This window comes from Scyliorhinus torazame, chromosome 9 (assembly GCF_047496885.1).
Source record: "Scyliorhinus torazame isolate Kashiwa2021f chromosome 9, sScyTor2.1, whole genome shotgun sequence".
Lineage (NCBI taxonomy): Eukaryota > Metazoa > Chordata > Chondrichthyes > Carcharhiniformes > Scyliorhinidae > Scyliorhinus > Scyliorhinus torazame.
Window position 1 is genome coordinate 76,048,899 of NC_092715.1, and position 21,336 is coordinate 76,070,234.

Here is a 21,336-nt window from a genome sequence, read left to right on the forward strand (position 1 = left end):
CGGGCAGCCCTAAAACAAATTCACATGGTTTGCAGGGCCCCTCCCACATTGTTCACAGACATCCTTCACCCCTTCGAACAGCCAGCTCATCCGAGACTTTATAAGGTGCCTTCACTACCTTCAGCTGTAACAGTACCAGCCTCGCACATTAGGTCAAGGCATTTACTCTCTGCAGCACCTCACACCACAAACCCTCCTCCAGTGTCGACCCCAACTCTTCCTCCCACTTTGTCTTAAACCCCCTCCATGGAAACCCCCTCCCCCTCCAAAATCCTCCCATAAATCACCAAGTCGACCCCCCCTCCCCCCTACAGCCTTTCAGCAAAGTCCCGCATCTGCATATACCTGAAACATTCGCCTCGCGGCAGCCCAAACATCTCATTCAGTTCCTCCAAACTCGCCCTCCCAGAAACAGATCTTTTATTTCCTTGATTTCCCCCTTTTCCCATCCCTGGAACCTTGCATCCATCCTCCCTGGCTCGAACCCATGATTCCCCCTAATCGGCATCCCCCTCAACAGGCTCCCAACCTAAACTGCCTCGAGATCTTCAGCGTGGCCACCACCAGTGGACTCACCGAATACTTCCCTGGAGGTATCAGGAGGGGCGCTGTTACCAGTGCCTGCAACCCCGACCTTCTATAAGAGCCCACCTCCGTCCTCACCCACAAAGCCCCCACCTCCCTATTCCAACCCTGAATCTTCTCTGCATTCACCGCCCAGTAGTAATACATCAAATTTTGGAGGCCTCGCCTCCCCGTCTGCCATTCCCTCTGCAATATCACCTTCCTAATCCTAGACACCTTCCCTGCACAAACAAATGAGGAGATCAGCCTGTCCATCCCCTAAAATAAACCTTGGGCGAAAAGACCTGCTGGCAGTAAAACAGAAACAAGATTCACAGCAAAATATTCATCTTTACTGCCTGTACCAAAGACAGATGGAGATTGTTCCACCTCAACAAGTCAGCCTTCACCCTCCCCACCAAGCTAGTCAAATTGAACTTCCGAAGACTTGGCCAATCTGGGCCACCAGTATAAAGTAATTTACCTCAGCTGAAAATCGGGGAAACCAATGAAGCTGAAAAAAACTGAAAAACCTGACGGTTTGATTGGTAGGGAATCTGCATTAAATTTAAAAGCAAATTGAAAATCTAATTAACTAAGTAGAGGCGTAACTAAACCGGAGGGTGGAGATTAGTGTATTTATCATTTAATATATATAGTAGAAATCTAGTGTTAGAGACCATATCGTAATTGTAACTTAATTTAATAAGTATTTATTTCAAATCAATTAGTGCTAGAAATGTCAGTTGACAGGATAAAGTGCTTCACCTGGAAGATGTGGAAGATCCATGACGCTTCCAACGTTCCGAACAACTACATCTGCAGGAACTGTACCCAATTGCAGCTCCTCACAGACTAGATGGATCGGTTGAGCAGCAGTTGGATGCACTTAGGAGCATGCAGGTGGCGAAAAGCATCATAGTCAGGAGTTTTAGAGATGTGGTCACACCCAAGATGCAGGCAGATAGATGGGTGACTGCTAGAAGGGGCAGGCATTCAGTGCAGGAATCCCCTGTGGTTGTCCCTCTCTCTAACAAGTATACTATTGGAGAGCGTGGAATGGCCCATCAGGGGAAAATAACAGCATTTTTAATTCCTCTCTGGCCTCAGGGGAGGTGCCAGAGGACTTGAGGAGAGCTAATGTGGTCCCACAATTTCAGAAATGTTGTCAGGATAAGCCAGGGAACTACAAACCAGTGAGTCTCACTTCAGAAGGGAAACTGTTGGAGAAAATTCTGAAGGAGAGAATCTATCTCCACTTAGAGAGGCAAGGTTTCATAGAGCCATAGATGTTTACAGCATAGAAACAGGCCCTTCGGCCCGGCTTGTCCATGCCCCCCAGTTTCTATCACCTAAGCTGGTCCCACTTGTCCGCATTTGGCCCATATCCCTCTATACCCACCCTGCCCATGTAATTGTCTAACTGCTTTTTAAAGGAAAAATTGTACCGCCACGACCACTGCCTCTGGCAGCCCATTCCAGATGCTCACCACCCTCTGTGTGAAAGAATTTCTCTTCTGGCCTCCTTTGTATCTCCCCTCTCACCTTAAAGCTATGCCCGCTGGTTCTAGACTCTTCTACCTTTTGGAAAAGATGTCGACTATCTACCTTATCTATGCTCCTCATTATTTTACAGACCTCTATAAGATCACCCCTAAGCCTCCTACGCTCCAGGGAAAAAGGTCTCAGCATATTCAGCCTCTCTTTATAACTCAGACCATCAAGTCCTGGTAGCATCCTCGTAAATCTCTTCTGCACTTTTTCTAGTTTAACAATATCCATCCTACAATAGGGTGACCAGAACTGAACACAGTATCCTATGTGTGGTCTTACCAATGTCTTGTACACCTTCAACAAGGCATCCCAACTCCTATATTCAATATTCTGACCAATAAAACCTAGCATGCTGAATGCCTTCTTCACCACCCTGTCCACCTGCGACTCCACCTTCAAGGAGCTATGAACCTGTACCCCTAGATCTCTTTGTTCTGTAACTCTCCCCAACTCCCGACCATTAACTGAGTAGGTCCTGCCCTGATTTGAACTACGAAAATGCATCAACTCACATTTATCCAAATTAAACTCCATCTGCCATTAATTGGCCCAATTGGCCAAGATCCTGTTGCAATCTTATATAACCTTCTTCCCTATCCACTATGCCACCAATCTGCAAACTTATTAACCATGCCTCATACTTCCTCATCCAAATCATTTATATATATATATATATAACAAATAACAGTGGACCCAGCACCGCTCCCTGAGGCACACCGCTGGTCACAGGCCTCCAGTTTGAAAAACAACCCTCCACAACCATCCTTTGGCTTTGGTTGTCAAGCCAGGAATAGGCAGCATGGCTTTGTCAGAGGGAGGTCATGCCTAACAAATTTGATTGAATTTGTTGAGCATGTGACCAAGTGTGTAGATGAGGGTAGTGCAGTTCATATAGTTTACGTGGATTTCAGCAAAGCCTTTGACAAGGTCCCACATGGGAGTTTATAAAGAAGGCAAATGCCCATGAGATACAGGGTAACCTGATACAGTGGATTCAAAATTGGCTTGGCTATAGGAGACAGAGGGTGATGACAGACGGCTGCGTTTGTTACTGAAAGCCAGTGTCCACTGGCGTACCACAGGGATCTGTGCTGGGTCCCCTATTGTTTGCAATTTATAAATAACGTATATGACTATGTGGGGGGGGGGTGGGATCAGTAAGTTTGCAGATCACACAAAGATTGACTGGTTGGTTAACAGTGAGATTGAGTGTCTTGTTATACAGATATAAATAGGATGGTCAAATGGGCAGAAAAGTGGCAGATGGAATTTAACCCTGAAAAGTGTGAGGTGACACACTTTGGAAGGAGTAAATTGACAAGGAAATATTCAATAAATGGCCTGACACTGGTAAGTTCCGAGGAACTAAGTGACCTTGTTGGCGTATTTGTCCATAGATCTCTGAGGGCAGAAGGGTAGGTTAGTAGGGTGGTGAAAAACGCAGATAGGACACTTGCCTTTATCAATCAAGGCATATATTACAAAAACAGGGAGGTCATGATGGAGCTGTATAGAACTTTGGTGAGGCCACAGCTGCAGTACTGTGTGCAATTCTTGTCGCCACATTGTAGGAAGGATGTGATTATACTGGAGGGGTGGAACATTTTAGTTATGAAGAGAGGTTGGATAGGCTTGGCTTGTTTTTGCTATGGCAGAGTAGACTGAGGGCAATCTGTTTGAGGTGTACAAGATTATGAGGGGCATGGACAAGGTGGATAGGGAGCAACTGTTTTGAAGGGTCAGTTACAAAGGGACATAAGTTCAAGGTCAGGGGCCTTGATTAGGTTTAGGGGGGGATTTGAGGAAAAACTCTTTACCCAGAGGGTAGTGACGGTCTGGAATGCACTGCCTGGGAGGGTGGTAGAGGCGGGTTGCCTCACATCCTTTAAAAGGTACCTGGATGGCACGTCATAACATTCAAGGCTATAGGCCAAGTGCTAGCAAATGGGATTAGGTAGGCAGGGCAGGTGTTTTTCATGCGTTGGTGCAGACTCGATGAGCCAAAGGACTGTATTTTTCTGTGATTTGAACCACTGTCAGTTGAACATAAAGTTCCCACAGCATTGTTTTGAGGAAGGTTCTTTCAATCAACATCACAAAAAATGCTGAAAGCAATTTGCTGTATATGCTGGGATCTGAAACATAAACAGAAAATGCTGGACAATCTCAGCTTCCACTCTGAATTTGAAAATATTAACAAAGCAAAACAAAATGTTGACCGTGAGAGAACTGAGCTGAGAAAAACTGATTATCTGCTCATTACAATAATAATAACCTTTATTATTGTCACAGTAGGCTTACATTAAAACTGCAATGAAGTTACAGTGAAAATCTCCTAGACGCCACACTCCACCGCCTGTTCGGGTACAGTGAGGGAGAATTAGATGTCAAATTACCTAACAGCCCGTCTTTCATATTGTCATTCGTTTTTCTTTAGAAAACGTTTTATTGAGCCATTTATAATTTTAACAGTTTTAAACATCAGGTTTCAACAAGAACAAAATAATATAATCAATCGGGGGCTCCGGGTCCCTCCATCCTAGTAGGATCCGTCTCCGGGCCACGAGGGAGGCAAAGGCCAAGACATCGGCCTCTCTCACAACTCTGGGCTCCTGGATCTTCCGACACTCCAAAGATCGCCACCTCTGGACTCTGTTCCACCTTCACTTTTAATACCTCTGACATGACGTCAACAAACCCCTGCCAGAAACCCCTCAGCCTCAGACATTCCCCAAACATATGGACATGATTCGCAGGAACCCCACACAGCGCCCACACCTATCCTCCATCCCCTCAAAGAACCTGCTCACCCGGGCCACAGTCATGTGCGCCCTATGGACCACCTTAAATTGTATCAGGCTGAGCCTGGCACACAACGAGGTTGCACTGACTCTCCTCAGGGCCTCCTCCCATAATCTGGCCTCCAACTCCCGACCCAGCTCTTTTTTCCACCGTCTCTTCAGCTCCCCTATCGGGGCGCCCTCTCACTCCTTCAGTTCCTTATAGATTTCTGAAACCTTTCCCTCTCCTACTCATGTTCTTGACACCACCTTATCCTGTATACCCCAGTGTGGGAAGGTCGAGACCTGCATCCGCACAAAATCCCTCACTTGCAGATACCGGATCCCATTCCCACCTGGCAACTCAAATTCCTCCTCCAAGCTCAGGAAGCCCTCATCAATAAAAAGATCTCCAAATCTCTTGATCCTTGCCCGCTACCACCTCCGGAACCCCCCACCCAGTCCCCCCGAAGTGAACCGGTGGTTATCACATATCGGTGCCCACACTGATGCCCCCTCCAACCCCATATGCTGCCTATTACCGGGCTTGTGGCATACCTGGCCAACGAGAACGGCAGATGTGCCATTTAACAGTGCCTCCAAACTCGTGTCCCTACATGAGGCTGCCTCCACCCGTTCCCACACCTACCCCTCCTGACCATCACAATATTCGCCACCCAATAATAATTGATAAAATTCAGAAGAGCCAGCCCTCCCCATGCCCCCGCTCCAGCAGTAGCTTCTTCACCTGTGGGGTTTTACCCGCCCAAACAAATCCCAAGATCACCGCATTTACTTTTTCAAAGAACGCCTTGGGGATAAAAATTGGAAGGCTCTGAAAGACGAACAAAAATTTCGGGAGGACAGTCATTTTCACTGTCTGTACCCGCCCCGCCAATGCCAACGGGAAACCATCCCACCTCTGAAAGTCCCCCCATATCTGCTCCACCAACCGACCCAAGTTCAGCTTATGCAGCTGCTCCCACTCCCACGCCACATGGAGGCCCAAATACGAAATCTCTCTCTCTCTCTCCCCCCCCCCCCCCCACACCTTGAAAGGCATCTCCCCCAATCTCTTCTCCTACCCCCTCGCCTGAATCGCAAATATCTCGCTCTTACCCATATTCAATTTATACCCGAAAACCGACCAAATTCCTCCAATATCCCCATAATCCCTCCAACCCCCCACAGCAGGTCCGATATGTATAAAAGTAAATTGTCCCGGAAAGCGAGACCCTGTGCTCCAGGCCCCCCCCCCCCCCCCCCACTTCCCCCTATCAGATCCTCGACGTTCTCAGTGCCATTGCCAACGGCTTTATAGCCAGGGCAAACAGCAGTGGGGAAAGTGGGCACCCCTGCCTCGTCCCCCGGTGTATCCTAAAATAATCTGATCTCACCCGGTTTGTCCGCACACTCGCCACTAGTGCCTGATGCAATAACCGGACCCAGCCCACAAATCCCTACCCAAACCGCCCCAGGGCCTCCCACAGGTATTCCCACTCCACTCGATCAAAGGCCTTCTCTGCGTCCATGGCCACCACCACCTCTACCTAGCATCTCTCTGGAGTCATCATGATCATATTAAGTAACCTCTTGATGTTGGCCGCCAGATGCCTCCCTGATCAAACCCCGTCTGGTCCTCCCCTATTACCCCTGGGACAAAGTGCTTGATCCTCGAGGCCAAGATCTTCGCCTATAGTTTGACATCTACATTCAGCAGGGAAATCGGTCTATATGACCCACATTGTTCCGGATCCTTATCTTGCTTTCGAATGGGGGAGATCAATGCCTGTGACAATGTCGGGGTAGTACTCCCAGCTCTTTTGCCTCATTGAAAGTCCTTACCAACAGCGGTCCCAATACCCTTGAGAACTTCTTGTAGAATTCCACCGGGTACCCGTCCGAACCTTGCATCGCCTCCAGCCCCTCCACTACTACTTCCAGCCCAATTGGGGCCCCCAGGCCCTCCACCAACCCCTCATCCACTGGAGGTTCTGATTCGTACAACTTACTATCAAAGTCCCTAAACACCCTGTTCACCCCCGCTGGGTCCAAGACTGTATTCCCACCTGTGTTCTTCACTTTCCCAATCTCCCTTGCCGCCTCCTACTTCTTCAACTGCTGCGCTAGCATCCTGCTCGCCTTCTCCCCATACTCTCAGCTGCCCCACCACCTTACCCTTGGATAATTGCCCAAACTCCATCTGCAGCCTCTGCCGTTCATTCAGCATCCTCCGGGGGCCTCCGCATATCTCCTGGCCTGCAGGATTTCCTCCACTAGCTCTTTATCTCCTCCCGCTCCACCTTGTGCCTATGTGCCCGAATCAAAATAAACTCCCCCCTGACCACGGCTTTCAGTGCCTCCCAAACCACACTTGCCGCAACCTCCCTCATGTCATTAATCTCCACATATCCCTGGATGGCCTTCCACACCCGCTCACACCTCTTCCTCCACCAACAGTCCCATATCCAGCCTCCATTGCAGGCACTGGTCCAACACCACTATTGCCGAATACTCAATATCAACCACCCCTGCCAACAATGTCTTGTCAAACATGAGAAAATCTATTCGGGAGTACAGCTTGTGCACATGGGAGTAGAATGAAAATTCTTTCGCCCTTCAGTCTCCCAAATCTCCACGGATGCACCCGACCATGTGCCCAATGAACCCCCGGAGCTCCTTAGCTGTTGCCGACACCCTCCCCAACCAAGAGCTCGACCGGTCTAGCCTCGGATCCAGAGCCGTATTGAAGTCCTCCCCCATAATTAACCAATGAGAGTCCAGGTTAGGGATCCTCCCCAGCACCCGTCTCATAAATTCAACATCGTCCCAGTTCGGGGCATAGATGTTCACTAACACCACCGGCATCCCCTTCAATTTCCCGCTCACCATAACATACCTTCCCCAGAGTCTGCCACTATACTTCCCACTTCAAATGCCACCCACTTATTGATCAAAATCGCGACCCACCTCGTTTTAAGAGTCCAATCCCAAATGAAATACCTGCGCAACCCATCCCCATCTCAGTCTAGTCTGGTCCCCCACCTTCAGTTGAGTCTCTTGTAGCATGGCCACATCCGCCTTTAATCTTTTAAAATGTGCGAACACACGGGCCCTCTTTACCTGCCCATTCAATCCTCGTACGTTCCACGTGATAAGGGGGCACACTACAACGCGCCCCCCCCCCCATCACCTCCCACACCCCCTGCCGATCAACCACAGTCCCTCTTGGGCCAGCCCATGTCCCGCACTTCCTCAGGCCCGCCCTCGGGCGCCCACCGCCATTGATCCTGCTCCCATTACACTTTAAAAACCCTACCCCTGTCAGCAGTATATCCCCCTCCCCACCCCCACCCAGTCCCCCCAACAACAACACCTGCTCCCATCCCCCCACTAACCTTCTGCTCACCCCCCACTGCGCTTCCATGAACTAGCCTGCCCAGCTAGCCTGGCAGCTGCCGCCCATGGCACCTAGCATCCTACCCCCCACGGATTCCTCTCCCCCCCCCCCGCTCAATAATATTACTAGTACAAACAAAAACAACCCCTCCCCAAGCCCAATCGAAGAGATCAACCCCCCATCTTCCAACAGAACAAAAACAAACCTGAAGCCGTAAAATGGCCCCAAACACAAATTAAACACAGCGCCAAAGCATCTCCACCAAAGTTCAAAGTCCACCTTAGAATTATTCATAGAATTTACAGTGTAGAAGGAGGCCATTTGGCCCATTGAGTCTGCATCGGCCCTTTGGAAAGAGCACCCTACTTAAGCCCACGCCTCCACCCTGTCCCCGTAACCCCCCCTTAATCACTAAGGGCAAATTAGCATGGCCAATCCACCTAACCCGCACATCTTTGGACTGGGAGGAAACCGGAGCACCAGGAGGAAACACACAGACATGGGGAGAATATGCAGACTCTGCACAGACAGTGACCCAAGCCGGGAATTGAATCTGGGACCCTGGAGCTGTGAAGCAACTGTGCTAACCATTGTGCTACCGTGTTGCCACCTTCTCCTGCCAGTCAATTGTCTCTGATAAATTCTATTGCTTCTTCTGTTGTCCCAAAGTACAGCTCCCATCCTTCTTAGCTCACCCACAGACGTGCCGGGTACAAAACCCCAAACTTCACCCCTTCTTGTAGAGGGCCGCCTTGACATTATTTAAACTCGCTCTCCCCTTGGCCAGCTCTGCAACCAGGTCCTGATATATTCAAAGTTCACTGTCATCCCAGGTGCAGCGCCTAGTCTGTCTGGCCCACCTCTTGATCTGCTCCTTGTCCAGGAAACGGTACAAACGCTCCACCATCGCCCTCGGTGGCTTGTTGCCCTGGGGCTTCCTAATTAGTGCCCTGTGTGCTCAATCATCCTCCAGAGGTCGTGTGAATGTTCCCTCTCCCAGCAGCTTCTCCAGCATCCTCCCCACATACACGCCAGCATCGGCTCCTTCACGTCCCTCCGGCAGGCCCATAATCCTGATATTCTGCCTGCGTGATCGGTTCTCCAGGTCTTCGACTTTCTCTTGGAGCCGCCTATGCTGATCCCGCATCAGCCCCATCTCTGCTGCCGTCAAGGCGAACTGCTCCTCATGTTCCTCCGCCGCGCCCTCCAACTTCTGGATCGCCTGACCCTGGGCCTCCAGCCTCATCTCTATGCGGTTGATCACCGCCTTAATTGAATCCACCGCCCGGGCCAGGTCCTCCAGATTCTCCTTGCGATGCTGGGTGAACTTCTCGTTCAGGAAGCCCACCAGCTGCTCTGTTGACCACTGAGCCGGCAGGGCCGCTCCCTGACCCTACGCCATCTCCACGTGCGTTGCAGGCACTGCACCAACGTCTGCAGTCTGATCCCCTCTTTGTGACCACTTCTGACCCTCCGCTCCATACACCAGTGGGTTAATCTCTTCTACGCACACTCCTGCATCTTTTTGCCTCCTCATATCCACCCGTTAACCGGGTAAAAGGTCCCAAAAAACTGCCATGAGCGGGAGCCACCGAATGTGCGACCACTCACACCATGGCCGCCACTGGAAATCCATTTTGTCATTTGTGAGACCTTGCCATGCACACATATGCTGCCACCACAGTGACTACACTTCAAAGAGTACTCCATTGACAATAATACATTTTAGGATACCCTGTGGTCATTAAATATGCTATACAATTACAAACCCTTTGTTGTCTCTCTAACTGTAGCTATTTACTTTAATACCATTTTCCTCACCTCCAAATATCTTTTTCTGCCCCTATTCTATTTTCTTAAAAAGTTACTTTATATGCGCTAATGAGGAATGCACACCTCCTCCCCCATTCCCCCGGTGCTATTATTACTTTCTGTGAAGCATTTTGGCGTGTCCTGAGTATTACGATCCTGTAAAGACCAACACTTTTAAAAGAAAGGAATCCCCACAATGGAAATAAATAAAGGGCAAGATTTCACTTTTAAAACATGTACTGTAACAAAAAAAACTGAAATCAACACAGATGAAACATTAATTGGCAGGGAACAGATACAAATTAAAGAAAAAAGATAAATGTAATTAATGCTAATGCTTCAGAACATGGCAGTTCAAAATATTCTCCCAGCTCTCCAGCCAAGATCAATACCCCTCACCACATAGGGTTGAATCTTGGAGAGTCCATGACTAACCGTTCCACTCCCACTGAGACTTCCTGATGCGATTATCATCAGCAAGGCACACCTCAATGAATCCCTGTTCCCTAAATCTTCAAGAGCCTTGTCTTTTTTTCCGTTCCTTTTGAACAAAAACGGAACTCTCAAAAGCATCCTGCTTGGTCTTTAACACAAGCAATTCTTCCTGCTTCCTTACAGTAGCAGCTTTTATTCTGAGTGTGACCTTCTGAGAAAGGTGTTAGAAAACTGCAGCTCGGACCTCCGGGTGCGGCTATGCAGAGCTAGGTTGCATATTCGGTAGCTCCCACTTGGAACGGACTTTTGGGCTCTTTTACAGGGCCCCCACAGCATTTGTTTGACATTTCCCGGTGTGGGAAGAAGGCTGCAGCATTCCCCTGACAGTGTCCCCCAGGAGTGTTGTGTCTTTTGGCTGCCAGACCCGGCAGAAACAGTAAAGGATTTGGCTTTGGCTGCAGTTTTAGACAAGGGCCTCTTCCAGCATGCAGGCGGGGGAAGGGCAAGCTTAAAGCTGCAATCTGACTTGACTCTATCGAAGGTGAATTCTAGCAGCAGAGGGAACAACTGTGAAAGGATCTACCAGGGCCATTGAAGAAGCAGGGACGAGGCTTCCGGTGGCGGCCATGGAGGAGTAGGTCGCGCATTCGGCAGCTCCCATCTGGAACTGACTCTCAGTCCTTTTTCAGGAGTTTCCATAGACTTTTTAAACGGACCAGAGGTGTAACGGCCAAAGGAGCGGCACTGGAGCAACGGGAGAAGCGAGGGAAAGAAAACAAAATGGCGGCGGCCAGGGACAGAGGGGAGCTGCAGGAGTTCATCAAGCGCTGCTTCGAGGAGCAGCGCGAGGAGATGCGCAAGGAGATGTTGGCGCCTATGCTTTCGGCAATTGAAGGACTCGGGATTACCCAGAAGGTCCACAAAGCTAAGATCCAGGAGGTACAGAAAAGAGTCAGTCAGAACGAGGACGAGCTCGTGGGCCTGGCAGTGAGAGTGGAGCAGAACGAGGTGCTACACAAGAGGTGGGCGGGAAGACTCGAAGACCTGGAGAACATGTCGAGGAGAAAGAATCTGCGAATCCTGGGTCTCCCTGAGGGAGTGGAGGGGCTGATGCCGGGGCATACGCGAGCACGATGCTCGAGGCGATGATGGGCACGAAGGCCCCTTCGAGGCCGCTGGAGTTGGACGGGGCACATCGGGTGCTGGCGAAGAAGCCCCAGGCAAATGAGCCGCCAAGGGCGATGGTGGTGAGGTTCCACCGGTTCACGGACACAGAGTGGGTCCTGAGATGGGCCAAGAAGGAGCGGAGCAGTAAGTGGGACAATGCAGAGATCCGAATATACCCGGACTGGAGCACGGAGGTTGCAAAGCGGAGAGCGGGTTTCAACCGGGCCAAAGCGGCGTTGTACCGGAAAGAAGTGAAATTCGGAATGCTGCAGCCAGCGCGACTGTGGGTCACATACAAGGGCCAACACTATTACTTCGAAACGCCTGAAGAGGCGTGGACCTTTGTACAAGCCGAAAAGTTGGACTCTAACTGAGGGTTTGTGAGGGTAGGGGGGATGTTTGAGGTTTGATGTGTGATGGTTGTTGTATATAGGGGGTCAATCACGCGCAGGAAATGTTACATGGGCTGGGGGAGAGAGACAAGGCCGCGACCGGAGCTGCGCCAGAGGGGGCGGAGCGGGCTTTGGAAAGGGCGGGGTGTTTTCCCGCGCGCAGGAAGAAAGGCGAGAAGGGGAACGAAGGAAAGCATATGGGTTGGGAGACTCCCACGTGGGGAGGTCAATGGGACAGCGGGGGAAGCCGGGGTCAGCAGGCGTCAGCTGACTTACGGGAGTGACATGGGGGGAGTAAAAAAGCTAGACAGGGGTCTAGCGGGGGGGAGGGGGGGAAGGTGGGGGGGGGGGGGGGGGGAGGGTTGCTGCTGCACTGGCCGAAAGGGAATGGGACACAGAAGAGGTGGTCGGGACGGGGATCCCCCCTCTGGGGGACTGGAGGGTGAGGGATGCGTGGACACGGGACTGGCCCAGAAAAGGAGATGGCTAGTCGGCGGGGTGTGTGTGGGGGGGAGGGGGGTGAGAGCCCCTCCAATCCGGCTGATAACGTGGAATGTGAGGGGCCTGAATGGGCCGGTGAAGAGGGGTCGAGTGTTCGCGCACTTAAAGGGACTGAAGGCGGACGTGGCCATGCTCCAAGAGACACACCTGAAGGTGGCGGACCAGGTCAGGCTAAGAAAGGGATGGGTAGGACAGGTATTCCACTCGGGACTGGACGCGAAGAATAGAGGGGTGGCAATATTGGTGGGAAAGCGGGTGTCATTTGAGGCCAAGACTATTGTAGCGGACAATGGAGGGCGATATGTAATGGTGAGCGGTAGGCTGCAAGGGATGTGGGTGGTGTTGGTAAACGTATACGCCCCGAACTGGGATGATGCAGGATTCATGAAGCGCATGTTGGGGCGCATTCCGGACCTGGAGATAGGAGGCCTGATAATGGGAGGGGACTTCAATACAGTGTTGGATCCAGCACTAGACCGCTCCAAATCAAGGACTGGAAAGAGGCCGGCGGCGGCCAAGGTACTTAGGGGGTTTATGGATCAGATGGGGGGAGTGGACCCATGGCGGTTTGCAAGGCCGCAGGCCAGGGAATTTTCTTTCTTCCCCCATGTACACAAAGCCTACTCCCGGATAGATTTCTTTGTTCTGGGTAGGGCGCTCATCCCGAGGGTGGAGGGGACGGAGTATTCGGCTATAGCCGTTTCGGACCATGCCCCACACTGGGTGGAACTGGAGCTGGGAGAGGAGAGGGACCAACGCCCGTTGTGGCGGCTGGATGTGGGACTGCTGGCGGACGAGGTGGTGTGTGGGAAGGTGAGGGGGTGTATCGAAAGGTACTTGGAGGCCAACGACAACGGGGAGGTGGGGGTGGTATGGGAGGCGGTGATCAGGGGAGAGCTAATTTCCATTAGGGCTCGTAGGGAGAAGACAGAGGGTATGGAAAGGGAGAGGTTAGTGGGGGAGATTTTGAGAGTGGACAGGAGATACGCAGAGGCCCCGGAGGAAAGATTACTTCGGGAAAGACGACGGCTCCAGATGGAGTTTGACCTGTTGACCACAGGGAAGGCGGAGGCACAGTGGAGGAAAGCGCAGGGGGCGACCTACGAGTATGGGGAAAAGGCTAGTCGGATGCTGGCACACCAGCTCCGTAAGAAGATGGCAGCGAGGGAAATAGGGGGAGTCAAAGATGGAAGGGGAGCCATGGTTCGGAGTGCGACGAAAATAAACGAGGTATTCAAGGCCTTTTATGAAGAGCTGTACAGATCCCAGCCCCCAGCGGGGGAAGAGGGGATGAGACGATTCCTAGATCAGCTGAGATTCCCGAGGGTGGAGGAGCAAGAGGTGGCTGGTTTGGGGGCACTAATTGGGTTGGAGGAGCTGAGCAAGGGTTTGGGGAGCATGCAGGCGGGGAAGGCCCCGGGACCGGACGGATTCCCGGTGGAGTTCTACAGGAAGTACGCAGACCTGTTGGCCCCGCTACTGGTGAGGACTTTTAATGAGGCAAGAGAGGAGGGGACCCTGGCCCCCACAATGTCGGAAGCGCCAATTTCTTTGATCCTAAAGCGGGCAAGAGAGGAGGGGACCCTGCCCCCGACAATGTCGGAAGCGCCAATTTCTTTGATCCTAAAGCGGGACAAGGACCCACTGCATTGTGGATCGTACAGTCCGATCTCGCTCCTCAATGTGGATTCAAAGTTGCTGGCAAAAGTGCTGGCCACGAGGATTGAGGACTGTGTCCCGGGGGTAATCCACGAGGACCAGACGGGATTTGTAAAGGGCAGGCAACTAAACACCAATGTGCGGAGGCTCTTAAACGTGATAATGATGCCATCGGAGGAGGGAGAGGCGGAGATAGTGGCAGCTATGGACGCGGAGAAGGCCTTTGACCGAGTAGAGTGGAAGTACCTCTGGGAGGTGCTGCGTAGGTTTGGGTTCGGGGTAGGGTTTATCAATTGGGTTAAGCTCCTTTACAGAGCCCTGATGGCAAGTGTAGTGACGAACCGGCGGAGGTCAGAGTACTTTCGACTGTACCGAGGGACGAGGCAGGGGTGCCCCCTGTCCCCCTTGTTCGCATTGGCGATCGAACCATTGGCCATGTCATTGAGGGAGTCTAATAAATGGAAGGGGGTGGTCCGAGGAGGAGAAGAGCATCGGGTGTCGCTATATGCGGATGACCTGTTGCTGTACGTGGCGGATCCAATGGAGGGAATGGTGGAGGTCATGCAGACTCTAAGGGAGTTTGGGGAGTTTTCGGGCTATAAGCTCAATGTAGGGAAGAGTAAGCTCTTTGTATTACAGGTGGGGGACCAAGAAAGAGGGATAGGGGACCTACCGCTGAGGAGGGCGGAGGGGAGCTTTCGGTATCTGGGGATCCAGATAGCCAGGAGTTGGAGGACCCTATATAAACTGAATCTGACGAGGTTGGTGGAGCAAATGGAGGAGGATTTCAAAAGATGGGACATGTTACCGCTCTCGCTGGCGGGTAGAGTGCAGTCGGTCAAAATGGTGGTCCTTCCGAGGTTTCTGTTTGTGTTTCAGTGCCTTCCCATCGTGATCATTAAGACCTTTTTTAAGAGAGTAGGCAGGAGTATTATGGGGTTTGTGTGGGCGAATAAGACCCCGAGAGTAAGGAGAGGGTTCCTGGAACGCAGTAGGGACCGAGGAGGGTTGGCGCTGCCAAACCTGGGGAGCTACTACTGGGCAGCAAATGTGGTGATGATCCGCAAGTGGGTTATGGAGGGAGAGGGGGCGGCATGGAAGAGGATGGAGATGGCGTCCTGTAAAGGAACGAGCCTGGGGGCGTTGGTGACGGCACCGCTGCCGCTCTCGCTGACAAAGTATACCACAAGCCCGGTGGTGGCCGCAACGCTAAGGATCTGGGGCCAGTGGAGACGGCACCGGGGTGCAATGGGAGCATCGGTGTGGTCCCCGATCAGGGGTAACCACCGGTTTGTCCCAGGGAAGATGGACGGGGGATTCCAGAGCTGGCATCGGGTGGGGATTGGAAGAATGGGGGACCTGTTCATCGATGGGACGTTTGCGAGCCTAGGGGCACTGGAGGAGAAGTTTGAGTTACCCCCGGGAAATGCCTTTAGATATATGCAGGTGAGGGCTTTTGTGAGGCGACAGGTGAGGGATTTCCCGTTGCTCCCGGCACAAGAAGTTCAAGATAGGGTGATCTCAGGTGTATGGGTCGGGGATGGCAAGGTGTCGGAAATACACCAGGAGTTGAAAGAAGAGGGGGAAGCGCTGGTAGAAGAGTTGAAGGGTAAATGGGAGGAGGAGCTGGGGGAGGAGATCGAGGAAGGTCTGTGGGCTGATGCCCTAGGTAGGGTTAATTCCTCCTCCTCGTGTGCCAGGCTCAGCCTGATACAATTTAAGGTGGTCCATAGAGCGCACTTGACGGGGGCGAGGTTGAGTAGGTTCTTTGGGGTAGAGGACAGATGTGGAAGGTGCTCAGGGAGCCCGGCGAACCATGTCCATATGTTTTGGTCATGCCCGGCACTGGAGGGGTTCTGGAGAGGAGTGGCGGGAGCAATATCTCAGGTGGTGAAAGTCCGGGTCAAGCCAAGCTGGGGGCTAGCAATATTTGGAGTAGTGGACGAATCGGGAGTACAGGAGGCGAAAGAGGCTGGCATTCTGGCCTTTGCGTCCCTAGTAGCCCGGCGAAGGATCTTGCTAATGTGGAAGGAGGCGAAGCCCACCAGCCTGGAGGTCTGGATAAATGATATGGCTGGGTTCATAAAGTTGGAGAGGATTAAGTTCGCCTTGAGAGGGTCTGCGCAGGGGTTTTACAGGCGGTGGCAACCGTTCCTAGACTATCTCGCGGAGCGTTAGAGAGGAAGGTCGGTCAGCAGCAGCAGCAACCTTTGGAGGTGGGGGCGTCCTGGGAGGGGGGGAGGGGGGGCGGTGGAGAGGGGGGACTGCCTGGGAGGGTGGATGAGCAAGAGATAACTTGAAGGGTTGGGGAAACTGGCACGTACGGGTGAGGGCCAGTGGACAAAGCTGTGTAAATATATCATTTTGCCATGTGTATATCTTGCTCTGCGCGATTTTTTGTTTTCTTTTTGTTACGGGGGAGGGGGGGGGGGGGTTATTGTTTGTAAGGGAGAAAAATTGTGTTAAAAAAACTTTAATAAATATATTTTTTTTTTAAAAGAAAACTGCAGCTCGACACCTCAATGGGTTTTCATTTGACTTTCTATCCCTTCTCAACCCATCCCCATGGCGCCTCAAAGTCACATGGGCATTTATCCAAACCAAGGTGTTTACCAGGAATTCAGCACCTCTCTTTTCAGAACTCTTTGTTTCACCTTTGATTTAACGGTATATTTTAAAACATCATTGTCTAGTCGTTCAGCATTCATGACATAGGGATATCAAAGAAAAATGCTAATTTTTTTTCCCGGATTACTTTGTCATGTGGTAACGTAAAACTATTTTGTTGATTAGATGGTGGTGGTGAAAATACAGTGGAGTTCTTTCTTAAACAGAGAAGAATCCGCTCAAACGATGCAGTGGAAATCATCTGGTACCATGCCGCCAACAGAAAAGCACAAATGGAAGAAGCGTTGAAGAGTAAGACACTAGCAAAGATAGAAGAAAAACTATTTTGCTGTATACAGTAGTTCTTTTGCTACCGAAGAAAAGGTCCTATTCCATGTGAATTCTTTGCTGTACTCACTGGTTCCAGCACCCTTTAATCACAGGATAACATGGTCTAAAGGCTCTCATTAATCTTCTTAATAATAATCTTTATTATTGTCACAAGGAGGCTTACATTAACACTACAATGAGGTTACTGTGAAAATCCCCCAGTTGCCACACTCCCGCACCTGTTCAGGTATACTGAGGGAGAATTCAGAATGTCCAATTCTCCTAACAGCACGTCTTTCGGGACTTGTGGGAGGACCATTCTCCCCGTGTTTGCTTGGGTTTCACTGCCACAACCCAAAGGTATGCAGGGTAGGTGGATTGGCCACACTAAATTGCCCCTTAATTGGAGGGGCAATTCACTTACCCTGCACATCTTTGGGCTGTGGGGGTGAGACCCATGCAGACACGGGGTGAATGTGCAAACTCCTCACAGTCAGTTACCTGGAGCCGGGATCGAATCCGGGTCCTCGGCGTGGTGAGGCTGCAGCGCTAACCACTGCGCCACCGTGCCGCCCCTGGGCCGGATGTCTTACGAGGAAAGGTTGGAAGGTTAGGTTTGTATCCAGTAAAGTTTAAAAGTGAAAGAGGTGACTTCATGTGGAGAGGATGCTTCCTCTTGTTGGAGAATTTAGAACAAGGGGTCACGTTTGAAAAATGCGATGTTCATTTAAGACGGAGATGAGAATTCTTTTCTCTGAGGGTCATGAGTCTTTGGAACTCTCTTCCTCAAAGGGCAGTGGAAGCAGAATCTTTGAACATTTTTTAGACGGAGTTAAATGGATTCTTGATTAACAAAGGGGTGAAAGGTTATCGGGGGAGACAGGAATGTGGGGTTGAGGTTACAACCAGATCAGCCATGATCTTATTGAATGGCGGAGCATGCTCGAGGGGCCGAGTGGTCTACTAATTCTCTTAATTCTTGGGTATATTTATTGCAACGTTAATGTGTTATTCTCCTTCTGTAATGCTTTGTTGGTGGAAAGCAAAATAAATATTTTGAGTTGCTCAGTAATGTGCGTGACATTTGTTTGATGGAGCATTCAGGAATATGTTGGTTATAAAATCAGAACACAAATCAAGATTTTCTGACTATCTAGAATGTTCCTACGGACTATAATATTTTTGAAAAATAGAAATTTTTGTTGTACCTACAAATGATCTTGCAACTTGTTTTTTTTAAATTTTAGAGTACCCAATTAATTTTTTCCAATTAAGGGGCAATTTAGTGTGGCCAATACACCTACCCTGCACATCTTTGGGGGCAATACCCACACAAACACTGGGAGAATGTGCAAACTCTACACAGACAGTGACCCAGAGCCGGGATCGAACCTGGGACCTCAGCGCTGTGAGGCAGCAATGCTAACCACTGCGCCACCGTGTTGCCCATGCAACTTGTTTTTAATTAAATATAACTGAAAGAATATCTGTACTGCAATATTCAGACTGTTATACCTTAACCAGCTTCAGTTTCATAAATGTGTACTGATTCACAAAGTGTCTCCATGGCTGTTAATATCCATCACAGTACTTTGAGCTAGCAAAGGAACTCCAGAATCAATCCAGCAGTACTGTAGCTTAAAATATAAACAGAAAATGCTGGAAATACTCAACAGGTCAAGCAGCATATGTGGAGAAAGAAACAGTTAAGCTTTTAGGTTGTTGACCTTTTCAAGTTGCTATCTATCGGCCTACAATGTTAGTTCTGTATTTCTCTCCACTGATGCTGCCTGACCTGAATATTTCCTACAATTTTTGTTTTTATTTCTGATTTCCAGTATTTGCAATGTTTGCTTTTCTAATACTGTAATTGATGTGTATATGTTTAAAAACAAACAAATGCACTGGGAATATAGATAGGAATCACATCTGGAGGTTCCAGTCTTGATGATCGATTGTTACTGTTTAAACATCTTGCATGCTTTTCAAGCAATCTCATACCATTGCTGACATACATGACACTGGAAATAAACCTCTTGGGTTTACTGCTCCAAACAGAATGATGGAAGAAGTCAGGAGATTTCCTTCTAACATCAGAATCCAAGATTGCTTGTAGCGGTCTCTATCTGACTTTTAAATAAGATTTGTACTGGGCATCCACTATTAAATGATGCATTATTTTTAATTCACATGCAGGTGACGCACATATGATTGAAGCAGATGTTCTTGTTGGGAGCCAGGGATCACATGGAGGAGAGCCAATCATGGCCCATCCACCTGAAACTGATAGTGACAATACATTGCATCATTGGTTGAATGAGGTACTGCAATCTGACAAAGGGATCAAGCTGGATTTTAAAAGGTACAAACAATGAAACATTTTATTATTTTTAGAGATCATTGATTTTTGGCAACAAGCCTTCTTCCATCCAACTTAGCAGAAGATGACCGAAGGCCCTTTGGACTCAAAATCCAATTTTATTGAAAACCACTTGCTTTGTGATGAGATAATATAATATGTGTTAATCTGATTTCCAAAAACTGAATTTTTAAATCCTATTTTCTATTCAGGAAAGTAAACTTATAAATAACTGAAAAGGCAAAACAATGCAATCAGGGGTCTAAATTTGGGGCAATGCAGACACAAGGCTATCTTATTTTGAAAATCTTGGCGTGATAAGCAGCATTAACACTTGTAATCTGCCGATGATCATCTCCAACAAGAGATAATCTCGGAACAATTTCCACTTGACATTTAACGGCATTACCGCCATCAAAATTTAACTTTGTAGTAAAATTAATTCTTTGTCATTGACAGTTTATCGGCTGTAGAACCTGCAATGAAAATGTTAGTATCGATGGAGGGTCTTCTCACACAACCAGTTTGGATCAATGCAGATATTCTTCCTGGACCAAATGGAAGCAGTACTGAAATAGTTGCAAATGTATTTTTACACACAGTGACTTCATATTTATCAGATATAACACTGTCTCTGGGATGGACAACCAATGTGTTGGCTGGTCAAAGAAATAATGGTGAGGATAATACATTTAATAAAAATAATTTGCTAAATAAATTATTTGTCAAGCATACGTATTTCATTTATCTGCTTGTATATGCTCGTGTCCACCATGAATAATATGAAGCTAGGATTTCAGATAAATTAGTTTGTTGAAAGCTACTTTGAGCACGATATTATTGTTCATCTCTGTCATTTCAATAATGTTGGTCAAATACCAGACTATTTAGCTTCAGGTTGTTATTTGGACATAGTCATCATTATCTAAAATACTTTTATCATATTGCAAATCCTTAATGAGGTGTATGCCATACAGAACAGGATGCTATTAACTATGAGAGTAATAGGAGTGAAGATTTGATAAATCAGGAAGTAGTAGCTGGTGCTACAAATACAGGGAGTTAAGTTCCATAGTTTCTCATACAAGGAGACAATTTTTCAAACTTGGTTACATTGAAATGTAATCTGTTTTATCATAATTATTTGTGCATAAATTTTGTGATCACTGTTAGTCATCTATCCCACAACCAAAAGGCATTCAATAATCCAGTTCCCAGTGGATTTGATGGTAGCAGATTTTCTTTTAAAAAAAATCTTTTTATTGGAATTTATCATATTTATAAAAATTGTAATATACATCACATTCCTCCCCCTGTTGGCCTCGGCTGTGCTTTGCTTTTGTGTTCAGGAGGTCCTCTTCTCTTTTTTGTGGCTTTCCCACCTTCCTTCCGTCTTCTCCTACTTCCCCTCCCTCCCCCTGGGTTGCGCAGTCCTATCGTTCTGCATCTATCTTGTTTTTTTCCCCCTGTCTTCCCTCTTTTTCTTCCACTCTTTTCCGTATTCTTGACTTACTCCTTGTTGCTGACCTCAAACAGGTTTTGGAACAGGCCGACAAACTGCCCCCATGTATCAATTATTCATAGAATTTACAGTGCAGAAGGAGGCAGTTTGGCCCATTGAGGCTGCACCGGCCCTTTGGAAAGAGCACCCTACTTAAGCCCACGTCTCCACCCTGTCCCCGTAACCCAGTAACCCCCCCCTAAATCACTAAGGGCAATTTAGCATGGCCAATCCACCTAACCCGCACATCTTTGGACTGTGGGAGGAAACCGGAG

General features: G+C 49.1%; 1 protein-coding gene across 4 annotated transcripts in view; it reads left to right on the plus strand.

Moving 5' to 3' along the window:
• fam151b (family with sequence similarity 151 member B) overlaps positions 1-21,336 on the plus strand; it is a 32,305-nt gene that overhangs the window by 2,068 nt on the left and 8,901 nt on the right. For 3 of the 4 annotated variants that reach the window (XM_072516182.1, XM_072516179.1, XM_072516180.1), the window contains 3 exons: positions 17,058-17,183; positions 19,398-19,563; positions 20,020-20,237. In XM_072516182.1, coding sequence (XP_072372283.1) covers positions 17,058-17,183; positions 19,398-19,563; positions 20,020-20,237 — 510 coding nt within the window. Of the gene's footprint in view, positions 1-16,814; positions 16,870-17,057; positions 17,184-19,397; positions 19,564-20,019; positions 20,238-21,336 lie in introns of those variants that run through there. The other variant, XM_072516181.1, reaches the window with a different exon arrangement.